A 17,629-nucleotide genomic window follows, 5' to 3' on the forward strand; every position below is an offset into this window, starting at 1 on the left:
GATTGCTTTTGCTATTTGGGGTCTTTCGTGGTTCCATATAAATTTTAGGATTATTTGTTCTAGTTCTGTGAAAAATGTCATGGTATTTGGTTCATTTAAATGATATCTATTTATAGTCTCTGGTAATTCATCATTCTTGTACTTCTCTTTTTTTCTTTAGACATGGTTCCTTTTACTTGTTTGAACTTACTTAAAATAGGGGTTTTAAATTTCACAACCCTGAAAATCAAATTCTCTCCCTTGTTTAGGATTTTTTGTTGTTGCCGTTTGTTGTTTGTTTTGTGACTTCTCATTTAATTATGTAAGGTTTTTGTTCTTTGTCGTGTATGGTCACTGATTTCTCTGCCTGGTTAGTTTATTGGTCAGCTAATGATTGACCACAGATTTCCTTAAATGCTTGGAATTCTTAAGTCTTTCAGTCTTTACTGAGGGGTTCTGTGTGCATGTTGGGGCATTCCGTCAGGAGTCAGCCAGGTAGTTCAGAGCTGTGCCTTAGCCTTAACTTGTGTAAGCCTCAGAGTTAGTAAGAGGTGAGAGCTAGGGCCTTCTAGCTTCTTTCCTGTCCATTTGCACAGCCCCAGGAATGCATACAACCATCGCCATGCACATGGCTTCTAGATTCCTATGGGAATGTTGTAGTCTTTCACTGTTCCTGTGAACATCTCATTCCACAGTTTATTCTTTAAGTTTTTTAGTTAGCTTATTGTTTGCCCCAACTGTTATTTACCCCTAAGACAGCTGCAGTGTTAAACAATTGATTCAGATTAATTTTGGGAAACACCGCCAGCTAAAAGGCAGTTCACAGTAGGCAAGGTCTGAGTCAGGTCAAAGAAACAGTGTGAGTGGGATCTTCCTGGAAACTACTAGAGAGTTCAAAGAATGGCAGTTACGTAGAAATGAGGCTTTGAAGAGCTCCAACCCCATTTTTGCCCCCTCTAGTGGCTACCAGATTGCTGTAGTCACAGTGATTATGTGCCATTTGTTGCCAAGTCTACTGCAGAACTGGGAAGTAGGTAAAATTGGAATAAGTAACAGTAAAACTCAACTGAGATTCAGCCATTTTCTTCAAGAAACACTCCCCAGATTGTTGCAACCCATTTTTGTATTTCCATATTACTGAAATAGTTGATTCTTGACAATTTTTTGCCAATCTTCTTGTTTTTATGGAAGAGTGGATTTTCAAATGTCCTTAACTCCCTGTTTTTGCTGACATTACCTGGTTATACAGCTGCTTTCCTAAGAAACCTTGAAGATGTTATTCCATGGTTTTTTGTTTTTTGTTTTTTGTTTTTGCGGTATGCGGGCCTCTCACTGTTGTGGCCTCTCCTGTTGCGGAGCACAGGCTCCGGATACGCAGGCTCAGCAGCCATGGCTCACGAGCCTAGCCGCTCCGCGGTGTGTGGGATCTTTCCGGACCGGGGCACGAACCTGTGTCCCCTGCATTGGCAGGTGGACTCTCAACCACTGTGCCACCAGGGAAGCCCTCTGTTGTTATTTTTTTAAGTCTGCTGTCAGTCCAAACTGACATTGCAGAAAAAAATTTCTCTTTGCCTTTCATTTCTGCAGTTTTATTGTAATTTGTCTGTGTATGGATTTTTTTAATTTATTTTTACCTCCCCATTCTTATTGTATCTTTTCAATCGAAGAAAATCACCTCTTTTAGTTTCTACAGAATGTATCCATGTTCTTCAACATTGCAGTTCTCTCACTCTCACAGTCTTCTCCTGCAACTTTAATAGATGTATATTGGTCTTCCTTGTTCTGCCTTGCATTTCTCTTAACCTCTTTCCTATTTCTCTCCTTCTTTATGCAACATTTTTTTGTAGTTTCTTTTATTCTGTCTTCCATTTTACTAATTATCTCTTCAGTATTGTCTAATCTCTTGTGTATCAGTATAGTATGTTTATTTCAATGACTTTTTATTTAGGAGTTGTATTTGATTTTGTTTTGTATGCCTGTTCTTTTTTTAATACTGTACTCTTCTTATGCTTTCTATTCCTCTTCATGTCTTTCATCATTTTAGCATCTCTTTCATATTGTTCTGTTTTATCTCTTAGGGTGTCACCTTTTCATTTATCTGCTTAATCTTATTCATTTCCTTGTGTAGTTAACAATATTTGGTTTTGAATTCGTTATTGGTGAGTTTTGTGTTTTCTGTAAAGGTCCTTTCCTCCCTAGGGTGTGGAAGTTTGCCCCCCAACATGAATTTTGGTCTAGTTTGTGCTTTTGCCCAAGCTCTTTATGCATGATCAATCAGTTTTTATGTTAATTCTTTGCCTTCAGGCTCTCATACTTCACAAGTATTTATATTATATTTGAATCTCATAAGAATATGGGAAGGCTTGAGTTTTTTTGCACTTTCATGAACACCCCCCACCCATTTTTATTGCCCACCCAGGGCCCAGGTTAGATGGCAGACTTTCATGGTATATTGTCTCATCAATGAGCAGACCTTTTCTAGTTCCCTTTATACATTTGACAGCCCTTTTAGAGCCCTAGCTCCTGCCGAGTCCAGATCCTGCCTCTCATGGACTCAAGACCATGTCTCTTTTCTCATGGGCATTAAAATGTTAACCAAGTCAGTAACTTCCTGAGCCACTACTATGAATACTTCTGAGATATAGAAGTCTCCTTTTTTTCTTTATTAATCATAACTTTTAAAAAACTTTTTTACTTTATCTGTTATTTTTTAATGTGTTTTAGTATCTACAGCAACTTTGTCCACAAGGTTGCTAGAAACAGTTACACTTGTGATTGACTTTATCCCTGCAAGATTATGAGTATTTCTTGATTTCATTTTAAGTTTAATTTATTAAAAACTTAAAACAGTTGATATTTATTGACTGAACCAGGTTTTGTATTAGGTTCTTCACATGTGTAATGACATGTAGTTTACAACTTTATGAAGTTGTGTTATTCCTTTTTAGCAGATGAGAAATTTAAACTTAAGGGACTTTAAACAGTTTGTCAGAGGTTACAAAAATAATAAGTGGTGGAGCTAGATTCAAATTGGGGTCTGTCAGACACTAAACTTGGTTTCAGTTCTGTTATTTTGGTAGTGTAAGTGAGAAAAATTGTGGTAAGACCTATCTAGTAACTATCTGTTTATCAAAGTATTCTGGTGCCCCAAATATGTAATTGTCCATTGATTTTTTTAAGAGGTTTTTAGTCTTTAGATTTTTTTCCAGCATAAACTTTTCTAGTGCTATTGAGGTAGAAAGAACAATTTGCTGTGGGTTTTGTTCCTTGAATGGGACTTGTAGGAATACCAAATACAGAAGTATTGGAATACAGAAGTGAGATTATAGTTCATATATAAAGGACCTTTGAGTACCATAAATGACAAAGAGTTTTGCTTTTAAATTAGCAGTAATTTCTAATACAGCTCTGTAAAAATAGAATAGGTGGTTTTGAATAGGTAGCAAAATTTTTGGTCAGTCACTTACTCATAAGAAACACTATGTAGATAAGAGGAGAATGGGTGATTGTAAGAAACTCTCCCTGGGGAACACAAACCCAGAGGGGTCTGGCCTACCTTTTTTCTTTTTTCTTTTGGTTTTAGTGGCACACAGCCACAACCCATTTGTTTACATATTGTCTATGGCTGCTTTTATGCTATAACTGCAAAATTGAGTTAGTTACCTTATAGTCTACAGCACCTAAAATTAAAATATTTACTATCTGGTTCAGTCCAGTAAAAGTTTATTGACCCTTCTTATAAAGTAAACCCCAATGAAAATGGTTTTACTTTATTTGTCCATAAAAAATGGGGAAAACTTTTCAAGCATAGGCTCGTAACTTGTTGGTTCTTTCCAAGGTCAGCACATGAGCTACATAGTGGTCTCCTTTGCTAAGAGCAGATTCTGGCCATATGATGAGTCTTGTTAATTACGAAAGGCTGAGCTAAAGGCTTTGTCCTCAGTTCAGTCAGACTAATTGAAAGCCTCAACTAAGTTCCTTTCTCTTAGTTTTTTGTTTTACCCATTCTATTTAACTGTAAAGCACATTTAGCATCAAATAAAGTTCATTGTGACCTCAGGCAAAGGGAGGCAGCCACATGTGGGAGTGCTAGAAATAAACCTGGTATCTGTCTGAGGGGAAGCAATGTGTGTCTAACAAGAAAAAGGAACTTGTCTGTTCAGTGAGATCTTTGCTGACTTTTTGTACTCTGACCCCATGTTTAAAAAAATATGCAGGACTTCAATTCTTTTGAGTTCATTTTCAAACCAATAGCTTTTTTTTCCCACCAAACATTTTTTACTGTTTCTATAAATATACATGCCCCAGTGTTCCTGTTGTACATGTTTTTCTTTTGGCCAGCTGTTCAGGTTAAACCTGTTCCTGTAGCACACACTCTTTTAAGTTCAATGTCAAATCTTCAGATACCTTCTACACATTACTATTTTGATCAGAATATCTTAGCACCTGCAAAAGTGCCATGTTAGCATGAATGAAAATACATATTTCTCATTTTCATTTTCCTCTGATGTCTCAAAATATTCTTTTGGTGTCTTCCATGCCAAATTAGAACATTTGTAAGCCATCAGTATGTTAGAACACCCTGACCTTTGGTCAACAAATAGGTAATTAGACTTTTCTGTCAAGTCTGATAGGCTGCATGTAAATCTACCTGGCTTTTTGGTAGATTTGACAGTCCCATCTCATGCCCTCCCCCACCGCCCCCATACAGATGACATTGAATTTTGGAGAGTTGTCTTCACTGTGACTTTATATTTGAGTTGCACTAATGGGGTTTACTTCCCTTTTAAGAGAGCTACACAGCAGTTCTAATGACACTGGTTTCAGTAGTTAGAAGGATGAAGGAAGAAGATGGAAGCAATGCAAGCCTTAGGTAAAAGAATTATACTTGCCTCCTTTTGAAGCAATGGGCTAAGGTACCACTGAGACTTGGAGTCAAGGCCAGAGAAAACTTTCTACATACTCATTCAGAGTAGGGTGATGGGGCTGCCATCCCCAGTGCTGTAGAATTTATCTCATTTTACAATTCTTGCTTTAATGGAAAGAGAACAAATTGCTCCTTGGGTCAGAGAGTCTGAGAAAGGAAGATAAACATTACTAAGGGTTGTCATGGCCTTTATAAGAAGTTGAGTGCAAAGGATACCCCCGTAAGGTGGTCAGGGCTCCAAAAGTTTGTCCCCAGCTTGACTTCTGTCAAACTGTCTCTATGACAAGGATGTTTTTTCCTTCCCATTGTGAGCATTCCCTCCTCAAGACACTAAATGCTTTCATCATTGTCTGCTTTTGAAGAGGAAATTGTTGGACTTTTGCCCAGTTTGACTGCAAGTGGGGTAGCAGGAGATGTAGGAAAGTGAGCCAAAGTGCATTTTAACCAGACAGTGTTTACTTCACATGTGTTGTGTCACAATAAGGATAGGGGTATTGGTAAAAACTTTCATTCTCCATAGCTACCTTTTCCAGTGAAGCATAAACTTTAAAAAAGAGAAATAAATTAATAATGCATATGTAAAGCAGGCTATTGGTATATCAGGCTGTCAGCATGAAGTTTCACAATTTTGCTTCCAAACCGTATTTTGCTAGAACTAGGGAAGTGCTTAAAGAGGCATAAAATTGAATTGTTGTTTGGAAGGAAATTTAGGGACTATTAAGTGAAACTCTCCTCTTTTATCTGATTATTACACACACTACCACACACATTCATTCCCCCAACACACACACACACACACACACACACTCACACATTTTTTCTCTTTGGTGAAGTCCTTATGTGGCAGGTAGAGGTCCGCATGGTCTTTCCAACACTGACTCTTTCTTCTCCTCACCTGGCTTTTGTGCTCCCCCTGTACTTTCCTCTGTCCCTCATGTCCTTCCTCCTCACAGAGATCTTTCTTGACTATTGACACGTTCTACTGGCACTTCTCATTTATCCATTGATCATATGCACATTGTGCATTTGTGGTTTGTCTGATCAGTGAGAGCAGGGACTGCATTTTTGGCTCATTTCTGTGTCACCAGCAGCTAACACAATGCTTGGCACATAGCTGCACTCATATATGTATAGAACCCGTGAATTCCATCCATTGCATTTTCTGTAGTCACCTGACTTTTATTTGAACTTTGCGAGGTATCTTATTCCATTTTGTATTTGCTCTAGTGATAATACCATTTTTAGAAAACTGAAGAAAATGTTGACAACCAAAATGAGAAAAGGATAATATTAATATATGAAGAACTCATATAAATCTCTAAGGAAAATGTTTAAAACTCTAATAAATAGACCAAGTATGTGATTAGCTAATTCACAAAAGAAATTCTACGTAAAATGGCTAAAAGAGACCTGAGAAAATGCTTATTTTCACTAGGGATCATATAAATGCAAAGCAAAGCAAAATCCTACCTATAGATTTAGCAAAAATTATTTGGCACAAGAAGCAGCCTGAGAGACCTCTTACACAGTGACTCTGTAGACTGTGTTAGGTTAAAAAGATAGTTTTAGAGCCACTCAGACCTAGTTTTAAGTCTTGGATCTTCCACTTGGTTAAATGTATGACTTTTTTGCAAATTAATTTTATGTCTCATTTGTAAAATTGGGAATTTACCTATTTATAGGGATTTTGTTATTGTTTGTTTAATTCATTCAGAAATACTTACTGAGTGCCTGCTTTGTGCCCAGACATATTCTCAGGTACTGAGGATACACAGTGAACAAATTATCCCTGGCTGATGGAATTTACATCCTAATGGTAGAGATAGACAGTAAACAAACACATAAATAAAATGTACAGGATGTTGGCTGGTGTTGAGGGCTATAGAGGAAAATAAAGGAAGGAAGAGATGGCAGGTAGTATGTCACTGTGTTGCTATTTTAAATAGGATGATTCAGGAATCCCTTACTGAGACGGTGACATTTCAGCAAAGATTTCAAAGTGGTAAGGGAGTAAACCATGTAGATGTCTTGGGGAAGAATGTTCCAAGTAGAGAAAATAACACAGATAAAGGAATGAGGGAATATTGTACCTGATATGTCTGGGGAATAGCAATGGAGCCAGTATAGTAAGAACAAGTGAGCAAGGGGCAGATACTAAGAGAGGTGAAGAGGGACGAGACTGAAGGCCTTGTGAGCTGCAACAGGCGGGTTGGCTTTCATTAGGTGGGAAGTCATGGCTGAAACTTCAATCAGGGGAATGCCATAATATGTGTATATTTTAAATGGATTATGTTGCTGTTGCCTTTAGAACAGCTATGCTGTGGAAGCAGGCAGACTAATTAGGAAACTTGAATTTTGAATAGGGGTTGATGGTGACCTGGACTAGGGTGGTAGCTTAAGGAAGGGTGGAGACAGAGAACTACTTAGACTCTGTGCATTTTCAAGGTACGTAAATATTAGGCATGAGAGATAAAGTGAAAGACTACAATGTCTTGGGCTTGGACAACTGGAAGGATGGAGTCGTTGTTAACCAAGGTAATGTGTAGAGTGCTTAGCCTGCTGTGTGGCATCTACTAGATGCTACAGAAAGGGCGGTTCCCTTCCCCGAAATTTAGGGTAAAAATGAAAGACTTTTCCTTTATCTGATGTGCTTGTGTCCACCTACACAAACAAATAGAATATTTCACCAGGATAATTAGATAACAAATTATACATTTAGCTGGCACGTTGGAGTTTAGTAAATTACTCCATCTGTTCACCAGGATATTTACACTCTAATAGTGGAACTAATATTTTTCTATATGACTGATACAGTAATGGCAAGGTTATCAATAGTAATAAAACTTTTTTAAAAATCAAAGAAAAAACATACTCTGTCAGTGTTTCATTTTATGGATAGCATACACATGTGACTCTTTATGCCCCTTTTTTTTCTTTTCAGGATGCTGCCTTATGGCTGTTTAGCAACAGGAGACCACTCTGGCCTCATTGAAGTTGTGAGCACCTCTGAAACAATTGCTGACATTCAGCTGAACAGTAGCAATGTGGCTGCAGCAGCAGCCTTCAACAAAGATGCCCTTCTGAACTGGCTTAAAGAATACAATTCTGGGTTAGTGTATTTTGTTTGATTATCATTCTTCTGAACAAACCGCCAAACAAATAACTGTTCTCGCAGTTAGAATCATCAGTGTCCTAGAGGAAATATTAGTGTTATTTATTGCTTCGTTTCAGGTTAGATCAAAATGACAAATAGGCCTTCCTAAAATCTTACAGAAGATTAGCATTGAATTCTGCTTCATCTAGATCAAATTTCAGAGCTGGGCAGTAGTTTAAAAATCTAAGAATTTAAGTGTTTAACAAATAACATATAACTTTATAAGTGCCTGAACTTCCATAATTATGTGAATGTGTGAACCTAAGTAAATTTTCAATAGATTTTTAAAATAGAAGTAAATGAGTTTGTAGACCGATCTCTCCAAACTAAAAAATACAGTGCTAGGAATTGTGTTATTTACAATTATTGTGTTGGAAAAGCCCTAATACATAGGAAATTAAGGAATTTCACAGTGAGGGGAAAACACTGCAAGTATTTTTGGCTGAAGATTTTGAAGTCAGACTTAAATGTTATCACTGGCAAAATCCAAGAACTTGGACTTCCCTGGTGGCGCAGTGGTTGAGAATCCACCTGCCAATGCAGGGGACTTGGGTTCGAGCCCTCTTCTGGGAAGATCCCACATGCTGTGGAGCAACTAAGCCCATGTGCCACAACTACTGAGCTCACGTGCTGCAACTACTGAAGCCCGCGTGCTGCAACTACTGAAGCCCACGCTCCTAGAGCCCGTGCTCCACAATTAGAGAAGCCACCGCAATGAGAAGCCCGTGCAGTGCAACGAAGAGTAGCCCCTGCTCGCTGCAACTAGAGAGAGCCTGCATGCAGCAGTGAAGACCGAATGCAGCCAAAAATAAATAAATAAATGAATAAAAAAAAAATCCAAGAACTTGTATGTGAGAATTAGTTTTCACATTTTGATTTTAGGGCCTTGTCCCTAAAGGGTCTATATTAGTTACTTCTGATTTAAGTCAGTGACTTTAATGGTTGGAACTGCAATACTTAACTCTTAAATATGGAATTCTAGTCTTCAGTCAAAACTACAAAAATGTTCCAAAGCCCAGCATCATTCAGCCAAGCTGATGGTCTCCTCTCATTACTATGCATATGAACCTACCCCCCAGTCGCCCACAGAAATGTGAGCGCCAGGACACAGCAGTTTGAATAGTTGATGTCCAGTTACCTGATGTCTTTGAACAAGCCTGCTGCTGACTCCTCCCTGCCCTGCTCCTCTGATCATCATCCTCACTCTTGGCTGATCCAGCATCTTCTCCTTATATGGTTTTGGCAGCTCTGTGTTGCAGTTGTTCTCACATTAAAAAGGAAACAGAAGTGTGGATTGGCTCCGTCCCACACATTTGGAGGCTGAAAACCTTCCTTGCTCCTATTTTTTTCTCTTATTCAGGGATGACCTGGACCGAGCCATTGAGGAGTTTACCCTGTCCTGTGCCGGCTACTGTGTAGCTTCTTATGTCCTTGGGATTGGTGACAGACATAGTGATAACATCATGGTCAAAAAAACTGGCCAGGTAAGCAACTTCCCAGAGTGCCAAGGGCCTCAGTGATGCTGTTACTTATGTGCAGCACAGTCTCTTGTGAAACTCAGATTCGTTATGAGTCTCAGTCATGCCTTTGTCTTTCCTTTTATTTCCCACCCCTTGTATCATATGCCATCTGCTTCATATATTGGTTTGTTTGCTTGAAGTTAGGTGATAAGCATTTATTTAAATGTTTAAAAAATTATTTAGGTTATTTACAAGTGACCTATTCCTTCAATATAAGAAATTGTATTGGGGACACACATGTACCTAAGAGCAGAAGGAGCAGATAATGTGCAGGATGTATTAACTTTAAAGAAGATAAGTGTTAAAAAAAGAAAAAGTTGAGACAAACCCCACTTGAGTCATTTTTTCTTTTAGAATATCAAATATAATCATCTGTTGGAGTAAGATGATACGGAGTATGACTAATATCATTTTGGGGTAGCTAGGGAGCTAGACCAGGTTATTTAATATAAAGAAGCTCTTAGTTTTGAAGTGAAAATTTTCTCATTCTTCAGAGTGACTTTTGTTTGTAAATTCTTTAATATTAAGCAAAGACAGATGAAATAACTTGAGACTTTTTCAGTTTAGCCACCCTTAGAATTCCCTGACACTAGGGGCATTCCAGAGTAAAGACTCTGAGTCACTCTGTGAACTCTGGCTCTAGGTGGGACCCAGAGTTTTACACCTCCTTGGAGATCTGGGTAGTTCTGGCTTGAGCTTTTGAGAGTTGAACCTTGTGTTCACACTTAAAAGGATTCCCTCCGACTTCTGGTTAATCAGGCTGAAACACAGGTTTTTCTCCATTCTTTCTTGATGCCCTTCTAATATATTGAGGAATAAGAAATATGTAAATCCAAGAAGTCAAAGATAATAGGAAAAGAGGCCAACAGTGGGTGAAAGACATCAACAGATTTGAGGATGAGCAAAAGCAAAATGGAAAAATAGCAGTGACTCGGCGTAGCTGAGAAAATGGCTACTTGTGGAAGGGTGTGTCAGTCTGAGGAAAGCTCTGGAATCAGGGGCACTAGGTGCTGCTGAAGGTGGGGAAAGGGGAAGAGGCTGAAAAAGGATTGATTGGCAGTTTATATATGGAGCAATTAGGTGCTTATATCTCCTTCCCAACTCCAAGAAGGACTAGAGGATTTATTCTCTGAAGAAACCAATTCTTCTGCCTCAAGGACAAACAGGTTCTATGGAAGCTAAGGGTAAGGTGCCATATTAAAAATAGGAACGGAGCGAAAGTTGGCACGATAAATGGTATGATTCCCAGCCATTTCTTCTTGCTTTGCTCCAAGCACAGTAGCAACCAGGTGTATATTCCCACTCTCGCAGTCGACTAGATGGTTCTTCTCAAGAGAAACTGATCAGTTCCAGTGAAGAGGCTTACACATGCTGACTTTTGAGGTCTCTCCCCAGATACTCTGCAAGGAAGCCCACTGATCAGCAATCCTACCATGTCCACAGATTTTTCATTCATCTTTTTAGTGACTCATTCTTAAATATGAATGGTCAGCCAAAGATGATCAGACATTTGTTGAAAGCCTCCACCATGAAAGAGACCAAATCAAGCAAAATGGGGGGAGGGGGGAAGAAGAACCCTGGGAAAACAGTACCTGCAGTAAACAGAGGATGATTTAAGAAGTAAAAACAGAAAAGATACTGCATCTATGAAGTAGTAAGATTCTATTTTTAAAAATTAGAAAATAGAATTCTTAGAAATTAAAAAGAGGAACAAATAAAATTAAAATAGAAGAAGTATAAACTAAAGATCAGCTAACATTTCTTGACCTCTTTAACTTGTGGAAAGCACAGTTCTTTAAGTTCTTCATATACGTGAACTCCTTCAGTCCTTATGATAACCGTACAGAGTAAGTGGTAGTGCTATCCCCATTTACAGGTGAGAAGATGGACACAACAGAGAGTGGACATACCAGGATTAAATCCTGGCAGTTTGGCCCAGATTCTGTTTTTTAGGCACCAGGCAATATATTGCCCTTTAATATCCCCAAAAGGACCAAGATATCTGATAAGTAGAAGAAAGAGGATCCAGAAATGATAGAGGATCAGTCCAGGGAGGTTCACCATATAGCCTAATAAAAGTTACAGAAAAAGTAGTGCACAAGAGGAAGGGAAGGAACTTACCCAAAAATAATACAAAAACATTTCCCAAAGCTGATGTTTGTGACTATCCAGTCAAAAGGGCACGAAAGTTCCCTTACAGTAGATGAAAAAACCCTTACTAAGGCCATTCACTGTGACATTTCAGTGCATCAGGCATAAAGTGATGATCTTAAAACCTTCCCAGAGATACAGCAAGCCACTTATCAGGGTTCAGGAGTCAGAAAGACTTGACTTCTAAATAGCAGCATTGGAAACTATATAAGACAGTGGGAATTAGCCTTCATGATTTTGAGTGAAAATGATTTCTAACCTAGAATTCTATACCAGACTTTCAGTATGAATGTAGAACAAAGACATTTTCGAACATAAGGTTTCAAAAGCTGTATCTCTTCTGCATCTTTTTTCAGGAGGATGCCAGAATAAGGGCATCCATGAAAATAAGGGTCTCAACTGGGGTGCTTTTGCCCTTGGGGGACATTTATCAATGCCTGAAGACAATTCTGGTTGTCAGGATGGGGGAGGGGGTATTCTACAGGCATCTGTGGGTAGAGGCTAGGGGTGCTGCCAAACATCTTATGTATTATTCACAACAAAGAATTTTAGGGCCTAAATGTCAGTAATGCCAAAAGTGAGAAAGCCTGGTGTACACCAAAAGAGAAAATGATGTGGAACCCAGGAAACAGGGACTGCAAATGGGAGGAGAATGAAGGTTGAACACGGGGTGATGGTTCTTTGGCAGGCTTAGAGAACAGCCAGCCCAGATAGGAGCTAACAGATTACCTGACCATGTGGAAAACCGTTGTGAAATGATTTTTAGATTTTTAAGATTTTGTGAAGAATTAATGACCATAGAACATATAATGACCATAGAACATATAATGACCATAGATCATAGAACACTAAGACAAAAAATAGTTTTCTCAAGAAAAAAGATGAGCAAGAAAAGGAAGGGTAATCATAGTATACTATTACCACATGGCTTATGTACTTCAAACAATATAAACACTGGATATTGATTTAACCAGAAATTATGATATAATGTGTTACATTATGAGGCATGACATCAGCACAGGAGTACTAAATCTTTACCTTCCATAATAATCCAAAATTAGGAAGTAAAAAATAATTATAAACATATTATTTAGAAAAATGGAGATATATATCAGGAAAAACACATGGAAGGGTTGGGAGAAGTTACCTCTAAGTAGTAGCGCTTAAGGTGGTGAGGGAACTGGTGGGGCAAGGATGTACTCTCTTTTTGTTTTGTTTCTGTGTGTAAAACTATTTGATTTTTTAAAATCAAACATGTTTATTATTTGGATGTATTTTTCTTTTTAAAGATTCATCTTTCCCACTGTATATGCAGTTTAATATCAGGGTTATTATTGAATATAAAAGACCTTCGAATGTCAGAGCACTCTTTTCCCAAATGATCCAGGAGGCTGTGTAGTGTCTCTACTACTACTACTCCATTTGATGTAGTGCATGGGGATCTAGGACTGCTGAGGCCTTGCGTTTTTATTTGGAACCTGCCAGAAAAAAAGGGGAAATTAAATCCCATTTGTTTTCCAGCTCTTCCACATTGACTTTGGACATATTCTTGGAAATTTCAAGTCTAAATTTGGCATTAAAAGGGAGAGAGTGCCTTTTATTCTTACCTATGATTTCATTCATGTGATTCAACAAGGAAAAACAGGAAACACGGAAAAGTTTGGCCGGTGAGTATTGTCCTCGTGTCAGCGTAAACGCATCTAATGTTTTCTCAACTGACCGGCTAGACTAGCATTTATCTGAGAGGTATATTTAGATTGGGGAGATAGTCAGTCTGCTAACAGGAGGCTTTGGGGGAACTTGCCTGTCAGATCCTGTTCTGGTTCAAAGAAGAGGAAAAAAATGCTAGAAATTTGAAATAAATTATTGTTTTATTCCAATAGTATACCACCTTTTACCTGTATTAGAAAATTCTCTGAAACTGTTAAGACATTTGATAGTGAGATGCTGAGAGGGACTGGCATTTTGCTGTCATTCTATGTGAAGTGCAGTAAGAGAGTCAGGGTTCAGGGAAAGACTTTGTGATCTCTGATCTATTCCTTGCTATTTGTAGGTTTCCAAGCACATTACTTGTCATCTTGTCTTCTTCATTTTAAATGGGGACAAAAATAATTATATTTCAGGGATATTTTGATAATGAGAGATATGTTACATGATGTGATCAACTCATCCATATGTTTACCAAATGATTGCTATTATCATTTCCAGTTCCGCATGGGTTTCTGCAGAATATAACTCTGGATCCATTTTCCTCTTTGGCAAAATTAGGGAGATAGGATTGAGTGGTCATCTTGAATGACCAGCTTGAAGAGGAGAGAGAGGGAAGGCAAGATGACAGGAAGGTACAATGCAAATCCGTTGACACTGATTTGGGGGGGCATTAAAGAAATTAAAAGTCTCTGGAGTCAGACCACAAATCTAGAATCTAGAAGTATGGTTAGAAATCCTTATGGATTATAATCACCACTTTTTTATAATTAATTTTTGTGACACATAGAATTAAAAAGCCTAGGTTAAGTGTTAAACTGCCTTTTATCATATAATTTCTATTTAATTTTGTTTTTGAAAAAGATATGTGTGGTTTTAGAGAGCTTGATTTATTTTATGTAAATTTTAGTCCTGGGACAATTTTCAAAAGGGTAAAACTCGGAAATGAACCTTTAGTTCAGTAGAAATTTTCCAGCTCTTATGGAAAGTCTAGCTATATCTCTCATTTTCCTTTATGAAATTTGCTATTTCTGTTCTAACATCATACTCTTGTGATTTGCTGCATCAACTAAAGGTTCCGCCAGTGTTGTGAGGATGCATATCTGATTTTACGACGGCATGGGAATCTCTTCATCACTCTCTTTGCACTGATGTTGACTGCAGGGCTTCCTGAGCTCACATCAGTCAAGGATATACAGTATCTTAAGGTATAAACCTCTTTTCTTTGTAAATTGGACTTTGTGAGCATAGAGCTCAGCCGTACCTACCCATTTCATTCAGATGTTCAAAGGGAATGGAACAAAGTCATTTCCTGTGAGACAGTTTTACCCAGGAGTGGTAGTGACAAGCAGCTAAGTAGTTGTCTTGCAGTAATCATAAATTCATTTCATCTTCAAAAACCCTCTGGCAGAGGTCATATTATCACCATACCTTGGTGTTCATTCTCTCTCCCATAAATGGTATTTGAATAAGGACACGGGGTATGCTGTGTGGCCAAGTCAGCCTCCTGCAGACTTTGAGATTTGCACCTCACTACAGAGAATATATAAAATCAGATTTTTTTCCTTCGTTTTCAGGACTCTCTTGCCTTAGGGAAGAGTGAAGAAGAAGCACTCAAGCAATTTAAGCAAAAATTTGATGAGGCACTCAGGGAAAGCTGGACTACTAAAGTGAACTGGATGGCCCACACGGTTCGGAAAGACTACAGATCCTAACGATCAGCCTTTGCTCCTAATGTATTTGTTGGTTTCGTTTAGTTTTCATTTTGCACTTGCACTAAATTGAACATGACCCTGCCAGAGATGTTATAAAGGGAATGAAATCCTGGAACTCAGAGTTAAATTAAAAACAATGGCATCCCACAGAAACCTAATCTGAACAATCCCTGATGACCACCCTCTGCTTTTGAATGCTTCCAAGATTCATCATGCAAACTGTCAACATTATGGATAATCATTTCCTGCTGACTTTGCACGCCAAGGAATGCTACTAGAGATTGTTTTTTGTTTTTGTTTTTTTTTGTAAGTATTTGGTACTTTTCTGGAAAGGTGTAAATACTTCTTTTTCATATTGTGACCAAGTGTTATCACTCAGCCAACTTTTCCACACCTGGGGACTAGTAGCTGTTCTTACTTTCCAAATGAGGCTTAAAAGAAAGCTTTCTTTCTTCCCTTTTTAAATTGTGTAAACTACAAATTATAATATAATTTGAAATTATGATTATTTTTCAAAAGAAATCTTTTAAACCTGTGGAAACATTAATTCTTTTGTTGATACTTATTTACTGTGATAGCATCATCCCAGCCAGACTTGATGGAAATCTACTTGGTGAGGCAAATATAATTTATGCTGCATATATATTTATAAAATTTCTAGTGGGAGTTCTATATAAAAATGATGTTATTTTGATTTTCTTCAGCCTGTGTTTTAAAGTTTTACAAAAGCAGAGCTTTTTCCTAAGTTACTTTTTAGTTAACTATGTGATCCAGTTCTTCCAGCTGCTTCTATAATGAGGCACATATTAATACAGTTTTTACATGGTATCTATGAAAGAGTTCACTTCATAGAGCATAATACTTGAGCAAATGTATCCAAGACAGAAAGCAAATGAAAAGGAAACTATTTATGGAATAAACTCCAGGCCTAAAATTCAGTATTTTAGTAAAATGCCAGCTGTTCTTACTGTATTTATTAAAACTTGTAATAATGTGATTTTTCAAGGATATTAGTTCAAATTGAAATGTTTCATGCCACATGGAATTCTTTAATTTATTTGTTGAGGTACCATATATTTAGGGTGCTAGATGGCAGAAAATGTTAACATGTGCAATAGGAACTACTGGTTTGAATGTGTAAATGGAGGCTCTTTCTGAGCACTGGCAACATCCAGCAAAACTACCGCTTATTCTCCAAAGACTGTTGGGAGCTCTCAATCCTCAATGATATGGGAAAGAGAATTGAGTATTTGCCCTGCGACTGAGTTTTCTATAGGAATTTTATTAAAGATTGTTTAATTTTGTTGTCTTCCTTAATGTTCTCAGTCAAATAAATGGGTGAGCTGGTTTTGGCTGCTCTTGGGATGTGTGGGCCTCTTCTTTATGGGCAGCACAGGACCTTGGCACTGGGACTCTTTAAGAAATGATCAAGTCAATAGACAAACCAACCTCAGGGGTAAGCTAAGGCTCATGGTCTCTTCCGTGACTTCTCTCCTTGTTTCCCAACCCCATCAAGCAGTATGGGAGGCCTTTTGGACTTTGGTTGGGAGCCTGAGGCAAGAGGGCGTCTTCACTGAGTTTCCATGCCTTCGGGAGGTATCCTGAGGTCTGGAAGAATGTCCCTTCAGTTACTCGGTACCCAAGGCCAGACTAGCCACTTTGTAGCTCTCTTCCATTGGGCAGGTGCTCAGAGCACAGTTTCTTGGAAATAACTCAGCTGATGATGGGGATTGAACTCTGAACTGACCATTCCCAGGGCTGCTCTAGACTTGGTGAGAGTTGCAGAAATAGGACTATAGGAGGACAGGTTTGTTCAGGGATCTTTGTCTGATAGCAGTCCACCATTACATATACCAGGTTACGGGTCAGGGGTTTGGAGAGTGGTGAGCATTGCCAGGCAGAAGTGGGCACCATTGTTTCCAGAGCGGTCTCCTCAGCCCATAGGTTCCTTGGTAAATATATGCTAAATCGGTGAATGTGAATGTCTTCAAGAGTAAGAAAGGGAAACAAACCTCCCCAGACAGTGCTGGACCTGAAGCCAGCATGGCACTTAACCCCCTCTGCCGTAGACCCCCCCATAGAGAGCATGATAGCCCTCAGTAGCTGCTGAGCACTCCCACCAGGTGCTCCTTACACACTTGCTGACTTTCATGTCCCTGATTCTCAGGGGCTTCGCCTGAGCCAGACAGATGGAGGTGGAAGGCAGAGGATAGCCAACCAACAGAGCAGGTTAGGGGTCTGGGCTGTAGGAATAGTTCTTGCCTGGGGGCTGGTTACCCAATGCCTTGGCTCCCTGTCTTTCGGTTATTTCCAAAAACAAGATTTTGGAAGCTCTATACATTTCCATACTTGAGGACAGCATCTGTGTCTACCCTGGACTGGGAAGACAAAGGATGACTTTGTTGAACAAGGAATTCCTGAGTGTTCTCCTCATGTCTCTATTCAAGACCCTGGGCTGCAGAAACGAGTATCTGCC

The 17,629-nt window shown here is 38.6% G+C and overlaps 1 protein-coding gene across 2 annotated transcripts in view; it reads left to right on the plus strand.

The window, feature by feature from the left end:
- Positions 1 to 16,507, plus strand: part of PIK3CB (phosphatidylinositol-4,5-bisphosphate 3-kinase catalytic subunit beta) — a 203,963-nt gene extending 187,456 nt beyond the window's left edge. For both annotated transcript variants that reach the window (XM_060099616.1, XM_060099617.1), the window contains exons 20-24: positions 7,848 to 8,015; positions 9,421 to 9,544; positions 13,253 to 13,398; positions 14,514 to 14,646; positions 15,016 to 16,507. In XM_060099616.1, the coding sequence (XP_059955599.1) occupies positions 7,848 to 8,015; positions 9,421 to 9,544; positions 13,253 to 13,398; positions 14,514 to 14,646; positions 15,016 to 15,153 (709 nt within the window). In that variant the 3' untranslated portion in view covers positions 15,154 to 16,507. The remainder of the gene's footprint in view (positions 1 to 7,847; positions 8,016 to 9,420; positions 9,545 to 13,252; positions 13,399 to 14,513; positions 14,647 to 15,015) is intronic.
- The last annotated feature ends 1,122 nt before the right edge of the window (positions 16,508 to 17,629 follow it).

The sequence above is a fragment of the Mesoplodon densirostris genome, chromosome 5 (genome assembly GCF_025265405.1).
Source record: "Mesoplodon densirostris isolate mMesDen1 chromosome 5, mMesDen1 primary haplotype, whole genome shotgun sequence".
In the NCBI taxonomy this organism is placed as follows: Eukaryota; Metazoa; Chordata; class Mammalia; order Artiodactyla; family Ziphiidae; genus Mesoplodon; species Mesoplodon densirostris.